Below are 23,645 nucleotides of genomic sequence, written 5' to 3'. Positions count from 1 at the left end.
ATCTTTGAATATTTATGTACCTAATAAAAAAATGATTTACTTCTAAAGTTAAAGATATTTAATTACTCATTGAAGTTATGGACCATAGTATATCACATAATAAATAATAGATACTAAGGTACAGAAGATACACTCACTAACAAAACGCGTCTTTTACGACAGATATTGACCGGTAGGTGGCACAAGCGCGAGCAGGCGTCCGTTCCTTAGCAGTGCGCGGCAATTACTATGGCTAGACACCAAACTTGGTGTGGGCCGCATGTACTTGTAGGTACTTGTAGCGACGCGACGAAATCGCGGAGTGAGCCACGCCTGGTTTTAATACTGGAATAATTATAGGGGAGGTTGTTCGGTACTTTTGTATATGTACGCACAAATACTACGTATTTTCGTTCATTATTTTCAAATCGATTAATACTTAATCGACTAGCATATTCCAAACGGGATAAGCCTAAAACGGAACGCTTTTCTAAAAGCGCGCAACACTGAAAGCTTGAGTGTTGCCATACTCTTCTCAACGATCTCAAAAAATCGAAAACGCGCCGTATCTGCTCGCTCCGTCGAAAGCTTGAGCTTTTAAACCCAAAATCAATCCTACAAGTGTCCAGCACAAATAGAAGTCGTCTGCCGACGCCAGCCTATGAGATTTCTACATTTCATCATCGAAGGAACCAGACCAGGGGCCCCTAAGGAAACAGCATACCAGATTCCAGGTCAGTCCCCACGGTCTATGCTAGTCAATTTACCCAACATAATTGTGTTCGAGCCGGATATTACTATCTGGTATCGGTTTATATGCGTATTATTTGTGCTGTACCAAAGTAATTTCAAGTAAATTCCTTTCCTTTGTTCGTAAGTTAGCGAGAACCTACCTCCGCTTACAATTATAAATATCGAGTTTCCGACAACGTCGTGCAATATTTCTCAAAAATACTGATACGTACAGTTAGATCTCAACGAGATCATTCTAATTATATATAGTTTTATATGGTTTTGAGCACTTTTTGCGAAATTACATTCGTCTATAATTCCGAGAACCGGGCGGTAGATGCGCGTGGAGTCATTTGCCTAGTACTAATACCTAGGTCTAAATATAGTTTGTCGCAACTCATTTCTTTATTTTGTACAACGTACATTACATTTAGTATTTACGTACTTAAGTGTATTTTTTAAGGTTCAGGTATTACATACCGGAAAACCAAGTTATCGGTTACTGTCATAATTACAGTATCGAGTAAACTGTCGCTCGTATTGCGTACGGCACAGAGTTCAAATTTCTTTAGCTCGGGTTCTACCGACGGGAAATATTATCTTTGTAATTGACATTGCATGTTAAATTACAACTTACTTTTAACTTGCGACAAATTATATACCTATTTTATTAACAAACTAACATATTTGCTAGTACCTAGCCATTTTTAGAGATCTTATAACTTAACATAACGTATATACCTACTATACAGATTAACAAGTTCAATCATCTCTTATCTCGTGATAACGTTATTATTTTACACAGTAAAATAACTCAATTTCTTACAAAATGACAGCTATGGAGATTGAACCATTGACATTCGAACGTGATTTAGCGATTAATAATATTCAAAAAATTGTAGACTGTTCGAATAATGTAGCCGAATTTCGAGTTCGAGTTAAAGAATTAGCCTCAATCAAAAAATCATTTTTCCAAGTTCAAGCGAAAATTGAAAAGTTATCGGCAAAGAATGAGTCATTCAACCGCGATGATAATTTAGCTGTGAGAAACCAATTCGATTCTTTGTACTTTAAGGTCCAAGTTGCCTTGGATACGTTTAAGGAGGAGCGTAAACAAAGTATTGCGTCATTTACGTCTGCCTGCGGCGGACTTAATGGGGTGTCACATGCAAATTGCTGCGCTCAGCAATCAAATCAATCGCATATTCGTTTACCGCGCTTATCGCTACAAACATTCACAGGTGTTCTAACTGAATGGAATGCTTTCTATGATTTATTTAAATCACTTGTACATGACAACGTCACTTTAACAAATGTCGAACGCTTCCGGTATTTGTTATTGTTTTTAAAAGATGAACCGTATAATCTTATCAAATCGATTCCTGTTACGTGAGAGTCAGAATGGCGGGTGTATGTAAATAAAATTAAACAAAAAGCATACCATATTTTAGTACCTAATTTGTACTATTTGGTACCTCATATAAAAAAATTAGTACCTCACGGTATTTAAAGTTATCAGCAAAAAACGTTACACCCGCCAACCTGACAGTCAGAATGGCGGGTGTATTTTATTACGCTATGATCCCGCGATTATTGATAAATTCTATAAACGCCAAATTTTAGTACCTTTTTAGTACTTTCATATTCAATTATAAATTGAGCCATTTTATTTGTGGTTTCCGAGTTATACTCATTTTACACTTTGCATTGCTATTCAAAAAATTCAGGCGCTTTAATTTTTCACCGTATCGATATCGTTTTTAAGAAAAAACGCTACGCTACAACTATTTTTATTACGCCAGGATTTAGTACCTTTCATGATTAATCTGTTACCCTTTCACGGTTAATCTGTTAGGTTCAATTAACTATGAAAATTACGTCTTACAAATGGCCAGGCGCCATGTCAAAGGATTCTTCCTAAGAAATTCCGCTCTTCATTGTGGCCTCATCTGTAGTGCGAACGATTTTTGTTCAGCTGACCGATTTTAGTCAACTAAAATACTCGCCACTCGACTAATATAGTCCGAACTAGGCTATAGTGATTTTTTTTTTCAAAAAACTGTTTAAGGCATAGTATGTAGGTACATGTAGGTACAGGCATAGGCTATCAGACTTTGGAACGTTCTCCCACTCTCTATCAGATAAGCGCAGACCAAATTCACATTCAAGCGTACCTATGCTGCGCAAGCATTTCCTTAACAAACTTTCTTCTTCGTCAACTTAATGATTCACACTAGTTAGGTATACAGGTTGGCCAAAAAATACGTGCATTTCCGTTGCCAGGGAGGTTTTGGGATTATACTTATTGAGCAACTTTTACTATGGGACCAACCCCGAAATTACGAAAAAATAAGGGTTATTCCCACTAGTTACCACCAAGATGTTACCAGTGGTAACTACTGGGAATTTTTTCCCACTTTTTACCGCTGGTAACTACTGGGAAAAATAATTCCCAATAGTTACTACGAACTCGGTTTGGGAAAAAAAACATTTAACGAGGAATATCTGCGTAGAATGTGTAGGTACTTACTTACATTAAATGTTGGCTAACATTCACAAATTCGACGAACAGATTTAAATCATTTTCATTCAGGAGCAGAAAAATCGGTAGGCGTGTAGGTAATAGGTATATGTGACGCATGATATTATTACTTACCTATAGGGATTGCAATCCGATCTGGTTTTGAATCCGGCCGGATCCGGTCGGATTTTGGCCTCAATCCGGCGGAACCGGCCGGATTGGTATTGCAGATAAAAAAATCATCAAGTCACGTATTTTATTATGGTTTTTAGCGTTATATGCGAAGTTAGGGATATTTTTTAGTACACAGTACTTACGGTGCACGGGAATCTAAACACTACGACACATATTTCGAGCGAGAAAATAGAACGGCAACGTCGCACCCGGCGCATATATCACGCGCGTCGAGCGACGTTCGAATATTGGCGAGAATTATTAAATTATAGCAGTGTTTTAAGCTGTTATTTTATATTTTAGCGCTTTGATTCATTTTACCGGATCCGGTAGCTTGAAAAATGTGCCGGATTCGGCCGGATTATCGGATCCGCCGGACCGGATTGCAATCCTTACTCACCTATTTATATGCAAAGGGTTAGCTTTATTTACTTAGGTATATTTCATGTTTTGAATATTGGAAATTTGATTATTTATTTCTACAATAAGTAGGTACCCGTACATAGCACAATACACCGGCATCTTGAACGTTCCGTCATCGCGTCGCTAACCAAACTGAGAGTACGCCAGAAGTCCGCCAGATTCATGTCGCGAGGCGAGTTAATGAGAGTCGGGGCGGGGCGGTGCGTGGCCGTTCTGTATGATAATACTACCTATTACTTATTCTGTGCCACTGGGAAAAGGTGGGAAAAAAATTCCCAGTAGTTACCACTGTTATTTTCTGCCTCTGACATTTGCTCACAATAGGGGAATGTGAAAAAAAAAATCATTCACTGCAAGTGAGTTTAATTGTTCAAAGTATTTAATTAAATTATTTTTGTTCACATTACCCCTTTTCCCCATAATAATAAGCAGTGTTGTCTTTGAATGAATATTACTGTCACTTAAAATTTGTTTTAAGATATTTTCAAAGCTACAGCCTAGCAAAAAAGAGTAGAAATTAAAAAGTGGCAACACTGTAGTGTCGTCCCTTTCAAATCAATATATATAAGAGAACGGGATGACACTACAGTGTTGCCACTTTTTAATTTCTACTCTTTTTTGCCAGGCTGTACTATGAGGCAGACAATTGCTGATTGTACTAAGTCCCTTTAGGTAAAAGTTTAAAAATTAGCCCATATTGCTTCCAATTTCATCACAATAAGATAAGATAAGATAAAAGATAGTTTATTCAAGTAGGCATAATTACAATGCGCTTATGAACGTCAAATAAAGCTAGGTAGACCGGCTCCAACCCTACACCTCTGCCCCGAGAAGATTTAAATACATAATACACAATACATAATAACATTAGGTTTAGGTGTGCTCTGTTGTGTAGTGTGGAAGGAGCTGTATCATTTATTTACTGTTGTGGTAAACCGTCATACAGGCTTGGGTCGAGTACACTGGTCAACACTTGCGTACAAGCACATGACTGGGCATTGGTCAGGGACTCAAACCGCTCTGAATTAAGCTTAATCTGGGAGATCCATGGCCAAAGAATATTCATTAATCACCTTTTTTGAACTCTCATTTATTGTTTCTAGGGATTATATTGATTCCCCTAAACTCTGATATTTTAATTTAAAAGTCTTCATATTGTAATTGACTATTTTCTAACTGAGCAGAATACAAATATAAGTTATCCACTAAATTTAAGTTAATTTTATAAAATCTGATTTTCAACTATTTATTTATTTTTGACAATTTTTGGTTTTTTGTACGAGTCTATTTAATTAAATGAAAATGAAAATATTTATTAGGGTAACAAACAAATTACAGTTACAAGATATGGCTGGAATTTCCTAGTAGATGAGCATACATCTGTATCAGTCAATTTAATATATTTCATTAGTTTGTTTCTGCTGCAATTTACTAACCTTGGTGTGGTGGCATCATTGACTAAGGCCCACTTGCACCATTCCACTAACCCGGGGTTAACCGGTTAAAACTAGAGTTACCATGGTTGCCAGTACAATTTGACACTAGGTTAACGGTTTAACCGCTTAACCACGGGTTAGTGGGAAGGTGCAAGTGGGCCTAAGTCTTTAGTGGCCACAGGGTTTTTAATTGGTGCGGCAACCAACTAAGAGTCTGGCCGGACCAGTTCTTTGAACAAGGTCTGAGTGTGTGCCGCTGCTGCATTGTTTTGGGCCTCCTGTAGCTCATAGATTTGTTCGTGGGCGTCGTGCAGTGCTCTCTCCAATGAGTTGATGTCCTTCAGGGCCTGCTCATATGCAGCACTACACTCAGTGAACCTGTCTCCTGAAGCCGGGCCCACTCTGAATTTACATTATTGTAATCAGCTTCAAATGAATTCGGTTCCTTTTTCAGCTTATCATTGCTATTATTTACTAATATTTTAGTTCCTTCTCACTGTCTTCTCTTTCACTGAGCAATCGAGCACAAGACTCCTTGGATATTTTCAACTCCAGCAAGGTAAGCTGGAGTTTATCAGTCTCCTGCTGGCGAGCCGCTGCGGCTGCTCTGCGGGTTAGCATTGTAGATGGTTTGTAAATTATATTAAACCCAAAAATAAACAAGGAATCCCCTACTCTTACTTACTTACATGAAATAGTGACGATTGACTATGTCTACACTGTATTCTAACCCTGTACAATGATTAACGCTTTAATATAAACACACTTGGTAATTACTAGTTATAAAAAAAACCAGAAAGGATTCCAAGGCGAACACAGGGGTCAAATGTATAACCTGTAACGGCTACAAATTTGAGATATTACAAGTCACTTGTAAACGTCACTAAAGCAGTTCACTTATTATGTATACATAAAGCTCAATGTTAAAACTATTTAATTCACGCTTACGATGCTTACCATTACCTGAAAAAACATTAAAATTAAAATATACAAGGGACCTAGCAAAATCAGCTGCTTATCTTTTTTTTTTATTGTATGGTCGCTTATCGTTTGACAGCTAGGGTTGCCATCCTTGCATTCATGCCTTCATGTATTGTACAATAAAATTATAGTTTGTCAAAGGACTGTCTCATTTCAAACATAGACAGAGAGAATCATACTATCTTTGTCTTACACTAAGTACTAGCAACCAAAAGAAAAGGATGAATATAGTTTTTATAACATTGCAGTAATACTCCCTATACAGCCGTGAGTAAATGTGCGACCATAAGCCCCCATTCGCACGGCAGCTTTTTCAACGCGCGTTAAAAAAGAGCTTGAATCTGTCAGCACTCTAAATTCGATTGAATGACCAAGGCTTAAAGTCGAAAATCCAACAACGCTTGATAAAAAGCGCCACCGCTGTCGTGTGAATAAATACACATGTATCCATTTGTGTCATTCAAACGCTTTTTTAACGCGCGTTGAAAAAGCTGCCGTGCGAATGGGGGCTAGTGCCCCATCACACGAACGCTTTTTCAACGCGCGTTAAAAAAGCGTTGAATCTGTCTGCACGCTAAATTCAATTTAATGACCAAGGCTTAAAGTCGAAAATCGAACACCGCTTGTAAAAAGCGTCAACGCCATCGTGTGAATAAATACAGTCAGCAGCAGAAGTTGCTAAGCGGGCCAGGTGTTCAAAATGATCTTGACGCGACTTTATTAGAGAATAAGAGCGTGTCAAAATAATTCAGAACACATCACCCGCTTGGCATCTTCTGCTGCTGACTGTACACATGTATCCATTTGTGTCATTCGAACGCTTTTTTAACGCGCGTTGGAAAAGCGCTCGTGCGTATGAGGCCTAAAGTGATTAACTTGCGAACTTGGAGCGTCGCACCCATAAGTGAGAGCAAGAAAGAGATATCTGTTTCTCGCTCTCACTTATGGGTGCAACGCACCAAGGTCGCGGTACGGTGCGATAGTGTGTTACCACTGTAAAATACAAATAGGAACAGTATTAGGGTATGCGCGCACGGACAACTTAGTCGCCAGGCGACTTATTTGTCTCTTACGACAAATTAATCGCCTCCTCGCCGTGATGCGCGCACGAGAGCGACAGCAACAATACTTTTTTCTACGCAGTCATCAACATGGATTGCGAAGAGACGGCTGTGGTCGTTGCACTCGTATTAAAAAAACCGATGAAAACGTCGAAAAATCAATATTGGGTGCATCCATTATGACTATGTTGTTTAAGTTAAATAAAGGATTCTACTTAATAAATAATTATTACAAAATATATAGAGGTCTCCATTCCACTTCTTTAATTAGCCTACTATTATCGATTATCATCTTCTACCACCGGCATTTTACTTCGTATTGAATGCGGGCGCGTATCCGTACACGTACACATACAAGCTCTCGCCGCGGCGGTCGAGTGGAATCTGAGGGCCTACCGCGAACCACGTTCGACGTGTTGCCTCTCTGTCGCACTTATAAATTCGTACGTAAGTATGACAGGGAGGTAACATGTCGAACGTGGTTCGCGGTAGGCCCTCTGGCCGGCCGGCGACTTATTTGTCGCCCGTGCGCGCACTAGCATTTAAACCAATAGGGAAGGCGACAGTTGCGTCGCGGGCTTGTCTCCGAACCCGCGGACAAAAAAGTCGCCCGCGAGTCGCGTCGCTACGTGTGCGCACTTCCATACTAACCCATAGACTTGACGTGAGAGACAAAATAGTCGCGGCGACAAAAGTTGCCCGTGCGCGCATACCCTTAAACCGGCTTTAAATTGCGTCTAATATCTACAATGAAAAAAAAAATTACAAGTTTTAATTTTAAATATTGTTTACGTCTTAAGGCCCCAGTACACAATGGACCATTGCCGGCCACTCCAAGGGACGTAGCCATGCGGTAGAATGAGATAGCAATATCACTTGCTCCCTCTAACGCATAAATGCGTCCCTTGGAGTGGCCGGCGATGGCCCATTGTGTACAGGGGCCTTACCAGACTATCGCACCGTACCGTGGCCTTGGAGCGTCGCACCCATAAGTGAGAGCGAGAAACATATATCTCGCTCGCGCGGAAAGTCGCGGTGAAGGTCGCGGTGCGGTGCGATAGTCTGTTAGCTACTTTATAACCGTTTACATTCTCGTGCGCACCGCGAGCCGAGCCACGAGCCGCGAATGTAAATTAGCTATTACATTTCATCGTTGTTCAATGTACATCGCTGTTTTTTGTTCGTTTCCTAGGGATACCATACTTTAGTTTGCTTTACATTGCTACTGACATATCCAGCTTGTCAGACTATAAACGTTTAAAATTTTATCTATATACATATATATATATCTTTATCTATCTGTATACTTGGTCAACCAGATCTTGACAGTAGAAAAAGGCGGAAAATTTGAAAAATGTAGGCGCGAAGGGATTTCGTCCCATAGAAAATTTGAATTTCGCGCCTTTTTTTACTGACGAGATTTGGTTGACCAGCTATAATTGAACCTTTTATCAATTCCAACTTTTTTAAATACGTGGCAAAAATCCGTGATGCCGCGCGCTGAACACAGAGCGAGAGATTTAAAAAAAGGAAGGTTCTTGGAGGGAAACATTAAACAGATAAAAACTTGTTATAGGTTTTGTAAAATTATTTAGCGATCAAATTATTCATTTTAAATCTCTATTCATCCAAAAGTTAGATTGTTACTTATTTTATCGTTTCAAGTGCAAAATGGAAAGATTGAAAGAACGGCCTAAAGTTTTTATAAAACATAAACTCGCGTATTGTATGAAAGTTTGTAGTGTCATATAACATAAGAATTATGAAACGTGGAAGAAAAAATGTTGTAGACATAGCAGAGCAGAAAATCGTCTTGGAGAAATATCAGCAATACTTTCAATCGCGAAATAATTTGCCTTCGCCCAATGATAATATATTTACAGAAATTTGCAATGAACTAGAACAAAAAATCTCCACGAAAGCTTTGTTTTTGTCAGTAAAAAGAAACTTTGATTATTTTTTTCCGACGCACAGCGAACAACAAAGTATTTGTGAACAAATTTCGTCAGATGAAAGTGATACAATTAGTGACACTGATAAGTCATTTCAAGAAAATGAATTGACTGAAAATAATGACGAGTCTCAATGTATTTCCTTTTCATTAGATATATATCAATGGAAAAAAATTCAACCAATAAGAAAGTGTTCCGTTAGAAATAATATTGATTCTGGGTGCCATGTTCTACAACAAAAGTATGTATTACCCAAATATGAATGGTCTGATTTATTACGGGAGAAAATTTGGACCTCGTGTAAATTCCCTTGCAGTTGGAGATTTAAAACACATTTTATAAAATATGACGATCGAATAACATGCTTGGGCCAATGCAAGCAATGCCAAGCGGTGATTAAAATATGCATTGAATGGCCTACTGATAATATAGCGTCTTGCACTGGCATAATAACCGGATTTGATAAAAAGTTCCATCATGATGTACAGAAGAAAATTAAAATGTCAGTAATAACGCGTAAAGATTTGTTAAAAGACTTACAGGACGAAGCTCCGATAATAGTGCATAAAAAAATGGTTAATGCGGCATTGGAATCTGGTGATGCTGAGCCTCCACATTTGCCTTCACATGGTTGCTTGCGACAAATTAAACATGAATATAAAGTAAGTCAACATTACCATTCTGATCCCATTCTCGCACTATTAGTTATGGCAAAACACGTGAAACCCTATGATGACTTTATAAAGCAAATAACTTTACATCCAAATTTTTACGTACACTACTGGTCATTGGCTCAAGACACTTTCTATGCCACGCACGCTCTTTCTAACAGAGTTATAATGAGTATCGACGCTACCGGAAGCCTGATAAAAGAATCTGACATAATCGAGAGAAATAACATCTTCCTATATGAAGCAATTATGTACAGCGATAAAAATGGACGGAGTGTCCCCATTACTCAAATGCTATCCAGTAGCCACACAATGGATACCATATGTTTGTGGCTCAAATCTTGGAGGGGCAATAAAATTCCTAACGAAGTAATTTTGGATGATTCATCCGCTTTAATCGGAGCTACAATAAAGACATTTACTGACTGCAATTCTACCAATGATTACCTAATAAAATCATTTGAGAAATTAGAAAGCAACGAGAGAACACCAGACGAATGCTTTGTTCGTCTTGACACAAGCCACTTTGTTAAAATCGTCAACAATCTCTCTTGTTTAAATAATGTGGACTCGAGGACAAAATACTTTTACACAAAATGTATTTTGTATATAAAAAATCTGGATGATTACAACGAGGTAAAGAAAATTATTACAGATATAATAATCGTATCTCTCAACAAGTACGACGACAGTTCGCGCGTACAAGACGCTAAATTAAGACTAAAACAATTAGGACAGTCAGTAATTATTGACGAAGACAAGGACAAAGAAGTGCTTAAACGTGACATTGAAGAGCATACCAATTCGGAAATATTACATTCTAAAGACAATAACACCTCTGCTGTGACACTATGGTTTAACGGCACCGTAGATCGCGAAAGTCTTATAGTCACTTTAAGTCAGGACGACGAAAATGTTTTGGGAAATGAAAATTTATTTTACATGCCGTCATTCATACCAACACTAAAGCGATTAGTTCGGCAACTTCCGTTATGGAGTAATATTATGATACATACTTACCAATCTGAAAATTTTACACCATCTTCGTCGAATGTGGAGAGCTATTTTAAAACACTCAAACGATATTTATGCCACATTGCCATTAAATCAAACAGACTGAGATTAGACGATTTCATTGCAAAACATATAGATTTTATAGAGGGAGAAGTGAAAGAAGGAATAAGTAACAATAATAGACTAGTCATCACCTCTAAACCTAAAAGGAGACCAAAAGTACCAAAAGCAGAAACGAAGACCTCGACGGAGAAAGAAATGGAAAAAATGTTCAAAGACGACTCAATTTTTTCGAAGCATCCATCATGTGTCGAAAATTGGAAAGGAAAAGGTAAGACGAATTTTTTTCGTCTATTTTTAAAGTTATAGGTCCTCTCTTCCAGTATACCGGCGGCCTACAATTCTTATTACTTTGTTAGGGTTCCGTACCCAAAGGGTAAAAACGGGACCCTATTACTAAGACTCCGCTGTCCGTCTGTCTGTCTGTCCATTTGTCTGTCCGTCTGTCTATCTGTCACCAGGCTATATCTCATGAACCGCGATAGCTAGACAGTTGAAATTTTCACAGATGATGTATTTCTTAAATGATTTTACAGTACATATGTGGTTACTTTTCCGTACTAGTGCGTAAAATAGCACTTTTCGTGCGTGTGTCGAAACTTTAAAGTGCCATATGTACTGTAAAACGTTGTTCGATACACGTGCGAATAGGTAATTCGCAACTCGTGTCGATTTAAAACACTCCCTTCGGTCGTGTTTTAATTTATCGCCACTCGTTTCGAATTTACTCTTTTTCGCACTTGTATCGAAAATAACTATTCCTACTTCTTTTTCTATTATTTTAGGTAAGACGATTAAAAAAGGAACCAAACGAAGAATAACGCAGAAGACACAGGTTCCCTTATTACTGAATGGAACACTGGCTGCTGGAGCTGCTAAAAATATTCATGTATCGAATACATGTGCTTTCGACTCAGTTTCGCAAGTAATAGCGGCTGCTTGTGTCGAAGGGTTTGATGTAAGACGCAGAGTGACAACCAGCGAAGACCAATACTGTCAATTCATAAAAGCAATGATTAATGCGAAAACGAGAAGGGCGGACTTATATAAAAGAAGAACCGAAATCCTCCAGCGACATTTTTCTGCACAAAGCGTCGGTGTTGACACCTACGTTAGTTGCGAATGCAATGTAAACTTTATTTTTGAAAGAATATTGTTTGATGAAATTTATAGTGCTACAGTACGAGAATCTTGCACAAATACGGCTTGCGCAGTCAATAATATAAGGAGAAATATTGCATTTCTACCATTAAATTGTGATATGCCGATTTCTTCATTAAACCAGTCAGCAGAGTCGATGTTAGTTGAAGACAATAACATAGTCCAATGTAGACGTAATGACTGTAAAGGTGTAAGAACTTTTATGTACCAATTGTGCGACACTATAGCCTTTGAATTCAACCAAACGGATATTATATCACTTGATGACGTACCAACTGACATAAATTTAAACAGTATAAAATACGACGTGTTAGGACTTGTGGAATTTTTACCTTCTAGTGGTGACATCACTAACATAAATGCAATTGGACACTACAGGGCACACTGTCGTGTAAACGCTAGGTGGAAGTGTTACGACGACCTCAAATTTAACATTAGTAAGAGCCCTAAGCGTTTGATGGCGAACTGTGTTCTCTATGGAAGAAAATCTATCTGATTTTAAAATAACTGAAACCGCAAGAGACATTTATTTTATTTAGTGTACCTGTCTACCTACGTACCTACGTCATGCTCTCAGGCAACCACATTGCGTTTTGTCATTTTTAATCACAGAACTAGATGACAAAGAACGACTGTCACTACTTCAAACGAGCGAGCCGCACTTTTGAAGTAGTGACAGTCGTTCTTTGTCATCTAGTTCTGTGATTATAAAAAGACAAAACGCGATGTGGGGTTGCCTGAGAGCATGACGTACCTAGTTAGACATTACACTAAATAAATAAATAAAATAAACGTCTTTGCGCACCAAAAATTAAATGCAAGTGTGTGCGTAAATTGTCTATGTGAAATCTCTAGTTATGTCATGTTACAACATGATATCTGGGAGACCGCGCTTTGCTCGGAAAACATATAAAAATTCAAAAATGTGCGTTAGCTGTTAGCTAGATCGATTTTTGGCCCCGGAAAACCCCCGTTTCAGAGATCCCTGAAATATATATGTAAATAAATAAATAAACGAGAATTGCCCGTTTAAATGTATTATTAAGTATAGATATTAGATTAATAACCTATCGGTGTTTTGACTGTTTTATATCGACTAAGTACTTTTTCAAATGTCGTTATTTTATCTAAATAAAAACGTGCAAGCCGTGTTTGTGCAAGATTTTCGTAATGTACCATTATAAATTTCATTACTGAACCCTATTAGCGCCTTTTGTGTCTTTAATTTTCCTTTAGAGCGGATGGAAATAAGTAAATAACGAAACTTAAAACCGAAATCTGGATCAAAATGGATAGAAATATATTTCTTAATTATGCTCTGATAGAATGTTGTTCTAAAAGGTGTTGATGATACGTTTCTGCACTACGTAGAGCATGTTACGTTACGTTGCAAATAAGACTATGTTAAAATTTTAACGATAAGCAATTGAAATTTGAGTTTAAATGGATTTGTTATACAATTTCCATTCTGATATTTGACTCCCCATTCCATAAATAACGATACTTTTGCCTAAATTGTGAGGTAATAGTAATAAGTACCCTCAAGATTTAATATATAATTTTATACTTAGTCATGTTTTAATAAAACACGTATTTTACTTTCCTCGTACCGTAAAATGGGGTGAGTAGGTTCAAAACTGAAATTCAAACCTCGATAACATTTTATTTTTACATATGAAAACTGAATGGTGTATATAATAAGTGTTCCGGACGTTTGTATTTTAGTTTTTATTTTATTTTGGGTAGTTCCATTTCATAACTTTGACGATAAAGAGGAAAACCCACCTCACCCCGTAGTGCCTCCTATTTGGGGTGAGAGGGGTTTTCATACAAAGGTGATTTTGGAAGATTGTTGGATCGATTTTTTTTTATTATGCGTATTACTATAGCTCCATTTTAAATTGGAATACATTATTTTTGTAGCAGTAGCCTTAAAATCCCTTCTCACCCCCCTCTCAAACCTTCTCTCCCCATTCATAACCCACCTCTCCCCGCGAAACCTACTCACCCCGTTTTACGATATTCGAAATGAAAAGTAGAGTGTTTAACTCGAGTGAAAGGCATCATATCAGCCTCGGACTATTGGCGCTCTCACTGCGTTCGAGCACCAAACTACCTCGGCAGAGATGAGTGCCTTTCATCCCTTGGTTAACAATCTACTAGTAACACACCTTTGTTTTTATCATGAAATGGTGTTAAAAAAATACCGCTAAACATGTGCATCCTTAAAAAAGTTCAACAATAATTGTTATTTTAAGTCTAGTGTGAAAATTATAATTTCTTGTAAAGATTAATAGAGTCTGTGCGGAAAGAGAAGAGTCGTGAAATGTATGGGCTGCCTTGAAAATGAAAATGAAAAAATTATTTATATATATGCCTTACATTCCACGACTCTTCTGCACAGACTCTATCTACTGGTCATATGATCAATATGATTATCATAATCCTGACTTACCATAATCATAATTGCATATAAAAGTGCCAAAACGCCGAGCATGACGTGCATGCCTATTTCTGTAAATTTAATTAATGTATATACTTAGTGAACAAAAGCCACATTTTTAAGTGATTGTTAAAAATAAATAATTACAGCATTCGTTTATTTAATTTGATTTCAAATTGTTTAAGTATTTTCCTCGCGTTGGTGTGGAAAGATTGTGTTTCATTTGGTAGCAAAGTTTTTTTAAGCCTCATGCGTTGTAGTTGAAACCCTCGCAACTTTCAAGATTCCTGTACTTTAGAACCACGCGCTACGCTCATGGTTCTATTTTTGAAACTTTCACTTACTCGTGTATCAATATTAGCACGAGGATATTAAACAACAACTTTGCCCCTTGTAAAACAATTGCACATTAATGTGCCCAATAATAGGGCAGACATTAACGAAATAGAAATTGCTCAGGACGGATAGTTAGTGTATTATTATAAATACATATTATTATTTTTGTATCTCCTTGGATATCACGGGCCTATAATCCCGGTTTTCTGATAGGCTTGCGTGGGGACACAGATCCAACACGTAGAGGCCCCTTGGAGAGCTTTTATGTCAAGTAGAACGCCTGCTGGAACCCGTTCACAGGTGCAACAATAGACACCCATGAACCGGTATCAGCAGGCATTGGGACTATTGTAGAAAAAGAGAACAGTATACCGATCTATGGATTGAAGTTTTGGGTGGACTATAAGACTGGGTTATTACAAAGACGTACGGACACCTGCCATAACAATGTGTTCACAAGTTATCGAGGCAGGTGGTGACTTGCCGCGCACTAGATGGGCCTATTATTTTTATTATTATAAGCCTATACAGTGTCCCACTGCTGGGCAAAGGCCTCCCCCCTCGATCTCCACTCTTCTTATTTGATTAATCACCATGTACTTAAGAGTAGGTATTATGTACACAATTACATGCACAACGAAGAGCGGAATTTCTTCTTAGGAAGAATCCTTTGACATGGCGCCTGGCCATTTGTAAGACGTAATTTTCATAGTTAATTGAACCTAACAGATTAACCGTGAAAGGGTAACAGATTAATCATGAAAGGTACTAAATCCTGGCGTAATAAAAATAGTTGTAGCGTAGCGTTTTTTCTTAAAAACGATATCGATACGGTGAAAAATTAAAGCGCCTGAATTTTTTGAATAGCAATGCAAAGTGTAAAATGAGTATAACTCGGAAACCACAAATAAAATGGCTCAATTTATAATTGAATATGAAAGTACTAAAAAGGTACTAAAATTTGGCGTTTATAGAATTTATCAATAATCGCGGGATCATAGCGTAATAAAATACACCCGCCATTCTGACTGTCAGGTTGGCGGGTGTAACGTTTTTTGCTGATAACTTTAAATACCGTGAGGTACTAATTTTTTTATATGAGGTACCAAATAGTACAAATTAGGTACTAAAATATGGTATGCTTTTTGTTTATTTTTGTTTACATACACCCGCCATCCTGACTCTCACCCTGTTACGGATTCTAATTACGAAAATGCCTTACAGGTATTAATTTCGCGTTATGAAAACAAACGAATTATTTCAACAAAACACTTTGACAACATTTTTGACTGTGAGTCAGTTAACGAGAAAAATGTTGAATCAAGTTTACGTAACTTGATGAATTGTTATCACGAGAATATTACTGCTTTAAAATCATTAGGTTTACCAGTTGACGACTGGAGTTTCGTACTTTTAAATATTTTGCTACGCAAAATTACAACTCATATTCGTAGGCGTTTTGAATTATCATTAAAAACTTCATGTGAAATTCCTGACGTGGCCGAATTACTCGATTTCCTCGATAAGGAACTAGCGGCATCTGAAGTGATGACCGCGTCCGCACGTACTTCAAGTACATCCGCGGGGCCTGCGCAGCGCGCGGCGCCCGCGCTCGCTGCTGCTGGCGGAGCGGCTGGCTCGGCCCGGTCAGCTGCGGTGACGTCATCGCGCAATGCTTTGGCGGGAAAGCGTGCGATGTCGCTTACTCGCGCGCACTCCGACGTGCAATATAATGCACCGCGCAATAATAACTCTTCGTTTGCGCGTAACTCGCGTACTATGAGTGTACATGCTACAACTGCGGTGGATTATTTAAATAAATTTAAATGCGCGTATTGTAAGGACAATTCGCATCCTTTATATAAATGTGAGAAGTTTAATACGCTCACTTTAAAGGAACGAAAACATTTCGTGGAACAAAATAAACTTTGCACCAATTGTTTATTTAGTGGTCACGAATCTAAAGACTGCAAGTCGCGCCATGCTTGCCGCGTCTGCACTCAAAGGCATCATTCTTCATTACATGAAGATGCGCCGCCTCCAAACGTCTTACTGACTACGGAGTCTTCTTCTTCCCCTGAGTTGCGCTCAGTAGCGGAAACCTTCACGCCCACTCCATTACATGGAGCTACGGGGCATCCTTCTAGTAAGAACTGTACGGTCTTACTTACGACTGCGCTTGTAAACTTACGACCCTGGAACCAAGGGCCTTACACGCCGCGGTCCGTTCGCACCCTTGTGGATCAAGGTGCGCAGACCACGCTCATTTCTGAGTCGTGCGTCCAACGTCTCGGCCTGCCGCGGTACTCCGCGCCGCCGGGCACCACTCTCACCGGCATTGGTGGCGAAGTCCAACCACGTGGTTACGTGTTGTGCGAGGTCACACCTCACAACAAACCCGAGCCGAAGCTTCACATCGAAGCTTATATCTTGTCTGACTTGACAAGCTACATTAATTATATTCCTCAATCAATTGGGAATATTCGGAAGTTTCAACACCTTCAAAATCTTGATCTAGCGGACCCAGAGCTGCGCTCAACACGGCCTGTTGAACTGCTACTGGGATCTGATTACCTGGATAGCATACTGCTACTGGATAATATCAAGGGCCCACCGGGCACACCCGTGGCCATCAATAGCATTTTTGGTTATTTGATAGGTGGTAGAATTTCATATGAAAGTATGAAACGACTAAGTGTCAACTTGAACACTTGCCAACTTGACATGAAACTTCAAAGGTTCTGGGAGTTGGAATCCCTACCAGAACATCCACATCTTACAAAAGATGAATTACGCTGTGAGTCGATCTTCGTCGATACTCACACACGAGATGCAAATGGGAAATATACAGTTTCTCTGCCCTTCAAGGAGAACGCTCCGCCCTTGGGCGATTCTCGTGCTATAGCTCTCTCGCGTTTAACTAAACTAGAGGCACGCCTGTCTCGCGACCCTGCCTTACGTGAGAACTATAACAAAGGTATCCAAGAATACTTAGACTTGGGACATATGGAGCCGGTCACTGACTCAGCGAGTCCTGGCACTCCCCCCTACTATCTACCCCACCACATTGTGGTGAAGAGTTCCACATCCACTACGATTACTACGAAGCATCGTATTGTGTATGACGCTTCATGCAAGACTACATCTGGTCGTTCTCTTAACGATAATCTTCTCACTGGTCAAAAATTGCACCAAGACATTTCTGAAATTTTACTGAAGTACAGACTTCATAAAATCGTCTTTACGGCTGATCTCAAAATGATGTATCGCTACATCGGTCTTTGTAAAGAACACCGTGACTTTCATCGGATTCTTTGGAGATTCTCTCCCCATGATCCCGTAAAGGAATATCGTATGTGCTCTGTCACATTCGGCGTCGCTTCCGCGCCTTTTCTCGCTTTGCGAACACTTCGTCAATTAGCAATTGATGAAGCTGCCAACTTCCCACTTGCCTCGCAAGTACTTCTTAACGAAGTATTTGTTGATGATGTCGTTACTGGAGTTGATACGGTTGAAGATGCTATCACTCTTCAGCATCAGCTAACTTCCATTTGCAAGGCAGGAACCTTTGAACTCCGCAAATGGACCAGTAATAGTTCCGAGTTTTTATCGCATTTAAACGATGATGCTTCCAGTCATGATGACGCTCTTATTCTGTCAGCACTTGACACTGACACTTCCGTCAAAGTCTTAGGGCTCAAGTGGAACCCTAAATCTGACGTTTTTTCCTATCAAACGGATGGAGTAGCTAACTCACGCAAATGTACAAAACGTATAATGTTAGCAGAAATCGCTAAGATTTACGATCCCCTCGGATTTCTAAGTCCAGTGACAGTATTCGTGAAGCATTTAATCCAACTTTTATGGGTATCAGGCTCAGGTTGGGATGCTGCCCCTCCACAGGGTATCTGTGACTTGTGGTTTCGGTTCATCGACGAACTGCCGTTGCTACAAGATATTGCGTTACCTCGTCATGTGCTTCCTAGCACACATGAAGTGTCACTTCATGGTTTTTCAGACGCATCTGAAAAGGCGTACGCCGCCTGCGTCTACATTCGTGTCGTTGACTCGAACGGTGCCATTAGCACTCACCTTCTCATAGGGAAAACAAAAGTTGCGCCGTTGAAACGGCTTACTATCCCTCGATTGGAGCTATGCGGTGCTCATCTTCTGTCAAAATTGATAAAAAAGGTCCTCACTGCTTACAGCAGTAGATTGTCTTTCGACCAAGTCTACGCTTGGTCCGATTCCACTATAACTCTTGCCTGGTTACGTTCGTCTCCAGACAAGTGGCGGACATATGTGTCTAACCGCATAGCGGAGACAACAAGCAACGTGCTTGCCTCGCAGTGGCATCACGTTCAATCCGCAGATAACCCCGCAGACCCCGCGTCTCGTGGTGTTCTCCCATCACAGTTGAACCATCAACTGTGGTTCAAGGGACCTGCTTGGCTCAGTAAAGATGAGTCAGAGTGGCCTAAGACTAACGTCGTATGTCACACCGACGAAGAACGTCGCAAGCATGTTCTTCTCACACAAACCAATGAACCTAAAAGCTTAGAGTTCATTGAGCGATTCTCATCGCTTCCAAGGATGCTACGCGTCATTTCGTATATGTTACGATTCATAAACAAATGTCGTAAAGCCAATAGTCCTACGACTAAACATGTCACAGTTCCTGAGACAAAACAAGCTCTCAGTCGAATTATATCACTTGTCCAAAGTGAATGCTTTTCTGAAGACATCTCGCGTCTCAAGGACGACGATAGATGTACAAAACATCTTCAGAAACTGAAACCTTTCTTGGACGATGCCGGACTCCTCAGGGTCGGCGGCAGAATAAATCGGGGAAACGTACCGTATGATGCCAAGCATCAAATTCTGTTACCCAAGAAACACCATTTCACGAATCTTCTCATTGATCACTATCATAAAACACATTTACATGTGGGACCTCAAACTTTGCAGTTTGCCCTCGCACAGACCTACTGGATCCTGTGTGCTCGCGATGCTGTGCGTATGCGCACACGACGCTGCGTATCTTGTGTTCGTGCACGACCTGTCGCACCACAGCCATCAATGGCTCAATTACCTACTACTAGGGTTCGATCACTTCGTCCCTTCTTAAATACTTCCGTTGACTTTGCGGGACACTTCTTTCTCAAAACAAGTAAACTTCGTAACGCGAAAGTTTATAAATCATACGTATGCGTGTTCGTTTGCCAATCAACGAAAGCAATCCATTTGGAATTAGTTCCCGATCTTTCAACCGAATCTTTTCTTAACGCATTGCGTAGGTTCATATCCCGACGCGGGTATTGCAAAACAATCCGTTCTGACTGCGGACGGAATTTCGTAGGTTGTGATAGGTATCTTTCCGAACTTTACACGTTTCTGCGAAACGAGTCAAATCAGACTGCTATAAACAACCAGCTGACAAACATGCAAATCACCTGGCAGTTTAATCCTCCATATGCTTCGCATTTTGCCGGTCTCGTCGAACGAGCCGTAGGTAGTCTGAAACGACACTTACATCGTGTAATAGGTACACTAAAACTAACTCAGGACGAATTTAACACTTTGATCTGTCAAATTGAAGCGGTCTGTAATTCAAGACCTCTGTGTCTACTTAGTAATGATCCTACTGATCCCTTACCCCTGACTCCTGGACATTTCCTCATCGGGGAACCATTAACGTCTTTACCTGAATTTGACTTGTCTAACGACAATCCAAACCGCCTCGCTAGATGGCAGGTTATTCAACAAGCTGTTCAACATTTTTGGAAACGCTGGAGCGTAGAATATTTACACCAGCTACAACCAAGAGGTAAATGGTTCCACGACAATACTAACACACCCCTTCGGGAGGGTTCTGTAGTAGTGTTGATCGACAACACACTGCCACCACTGCAATGGCGTCTCGCGCGCGTGCATCAACTGCATCCCGGCGCCGACGGTATTACCAGAGTCGTAACTGTACGCATCGGTAATACTCTTACTAAGCGACCTGTAGTTAAGGTCTGCCCACTGCCTGTTGAATAGGCACCTCTTAGGTATAGCATTACCTATATGTTTTAGTCCTAAGTTAGTATAGCATTCTGTATGATAGTTCTTAGATAAAATAAGCATTATTTTATGGCCGGCGGCATGTTCGGTACTTTTGTATATGTACGCACAAATACTACGTATTTTCGTTCATTATTTTCAAATCGATTAATACTTAATCGACTAGCATATTCCAAACGGGATAAGCCTAAAACGGAACGCTTTTCTAAAAGCGCGCAACACTGAAAGCTTGAGTGTTGCCATACTCTTCTCAACGATCTCAAAAAATCGAAAACGCGCCGTATCTGCTCGCTCCGTCGAAAGCTTGAGCTTTTAAACCCAAAATCAATCCTACAAGTGTCCAGCACAAATAGAAGTCGTCTGCCGACGCCAGCCTATGAGATTTCTACATTTCATCATCGAAGGAACCAGACCAGGGGCCCCTAAGGAAACAGCATACCAGATTCCAGGTCAGTCCCCACGGTCTATGCTAGTCAATTTACCCAACAGAGGTTTTAGGACACTTCTCACAACGTGACGGCCACGGCGATAGAAAATACAGCGCGACCATAACAGCTAGGCACAGGCATACTGGCCTTCTGTATCTTGTATTGTATTTCGATGTCTAGGACTCACAGGTATCGGGCTTATTCGCGACAATTACACTCGCCTTACACGCGCCCTCTCGGAATTGGGTGGAATTGGTGGAATTGGCGGAATTGCTTCGATAATTGATGCGCAGCTCCGAGGAGATTAGGAGAACGATACGCTTAACGGAATTTTGAAGGGAAACCGTTTCCGTGTAAGTAGGTACATTCGCTCAGAAAACAGCCATCATAAGGCAAGAAGGGTTTGGGAATGTTTTTTTCTAATTTTGTATCCACTTTGATTTCTTGCTTAATCGACAATATCTGGGAGACCGAACTTTGCTCGGAAAACATTAAAACTCAAAAATGCGCGTTTTCCCAGAGATAAGACCTAGCTAGATCGATTTTCGCCCTCGAAAACCCCCATATAGCAAATTTCATCGAAATCGTTAGAGCCATTTCCGAGATCCCCGAAATATAAGTACTTACAAGAATTGCTCGTTTAGAAGTATAAGATAAGTTCAAAAGTAGTATTTGTTTTTAACCTTATTTTTTTTTTAGTTGTTCGGTAGTGTTTTAACGTGCAAACATTATATCATTATATTTCACTGTCTTATTGCAAGCTAAAATAACTTACCTATTTTTCGACAATGCTGTGCTTGCACTTGCCTACTGAACTTACTCTCATATATTATTTTAGGTAAAACCCATTAACTTTTGAATTTAAAATAACATGCACTTACAATAACGCTTTCTATTTGGCTTCTATACCTGACCAACGCGCGTTGAGCCGAATATTTGCCAAGTTTAGTGTTAGATAGAGTTCAAGTTACAGTAGGCGGTCGAAAGTAAATATCGACGGGCCATAATGTGGTGTACGCTGTAAAGACCACCATTCAATGTACAAAGTGAACGGGATATATTTCAGGAACCACTACTAATGGTCTGTTTGAGAAACTGGTTGTTTAAGCTGAGGCAAAATCCTGGTTATGGCTCCACTTGGTACACTATATCGCCTGACTTCATAACGGTGGCATTAAAAGTTGAATATCAACATTAGATAAATGATATTGTCCTCATCATAACTAACTAATATAGCTCAGCGAGCCAAATAGGGCCTTGGCTTCCGAAACTAGAGCACGCCACTATCCCCGATCCTGCGCCACTTCCTGCCAATTATCGGCTTGAAGCTGACGTAGATTCGCTTCAATACTATCTGTCCAGCGGTATCTGGGTCGACCCACCGGGCGGCCACGGTTGGTCTTCCCAAGTACGCGCTCTTGGCAGCCCGATCCTCTTCCGTTCTAAGGGTCTACCAGCGAAAGTCTGTGGGGTTTGGGCTGGTCCTCATCATAGCGCTTTCTTATTTATATTCTAAACTCAGTGCAGCCTGATGGTGACTGTTTTTCAGTAGATAAACAAATCTTAACATTTGCTTCACACACACCACATACAGATATATAACGCTTAACATTTTGCACGATATATACAAGTTTAAATAGAAGATGAACCCTTTCCTTTTTATTTCGGATCGGCGACAGCATCCGCTATTACTTTTTAACCAAAAAGAGGGGTGTTATAATGTTTGACGCTAATGTCTGTGTGTCTGTGGCATCGTAGCTTTCCAACGGATGGACAGATTTCGATGCGGTATTTTACGTGAAAGCAAGTTTTCTTGCGGTGGTTCTTAGCGATGTTTGATAGAAATCGATCCAGCATTTTGAAAAAAATCAGCTCCCTTCCAAAATGATGTAAGGCATCTTTGGCATGAAATGGATTTTTTTGGCATATTGCGTAGGTGATGGTTTTTAATTTTTTTTATTTAGTAGTTATTGAAGTCAAGCTATAGTTTGTCAAAGATGCTATAGTTTGTTTCATTTGAAACATAGACATTTTTTTTTTCAAAACAAGTTATACAGCATAACAGTATAAATACCAAACCACTGCTAACTTACACAGAATATTATAAGAAAAAGAAAACAGTATACATAGATCATAGATCATTACATACATAGATCTTTTTCTTACACTAGTACTAGCACCCAAAAGAAAAGGATGAGTATAGTTTT

At 39.7% G+C, this 23,645-nt stretch overlaps 1 protein-coding gene across 1 annotated transcript; it reads left to right on the top strand.

The window, feature by feature from the left end:
* Nucleotides 1-16,723: 16,723 nt before the first annotated feature.
* On the top strand, nucleotides 16,724-19,046 carry LOC134653667 (uncharacterized). Its single transcript, XM_063509061.1, has 2 exons — nucleotides 16,724-18,016; nucleotides 18,819-19,046. Exons 1-2 carry the CDS (start codon nucleotides 16,724-16,726, stop codon nucleotides 19,044-19,046), a joined length of 1,521 nt encoding a protein of 506 aa, XP_063365131.1.
* Nucleotides 19,047-23,645: the final 4,599 nt, after the last annotated feature.

This window comes from Cydia amplana, chromosome 13 (genome assembly GCF_948474715.1).
Source record: "Cydia amplana chromosome 13, ilCydAmpl1.1, whole genome shotgun sequence".
NCBI lineage: Eukaryota > Metazoa > Arthropoda > Insecta > Lepidoptera > Tortricidae > Cydia > Cydia amplana.
Note: the sequence above shows the minus strand (reverse complement) of the source record. Positions and strands in the feature narration are given on the sequence as shown.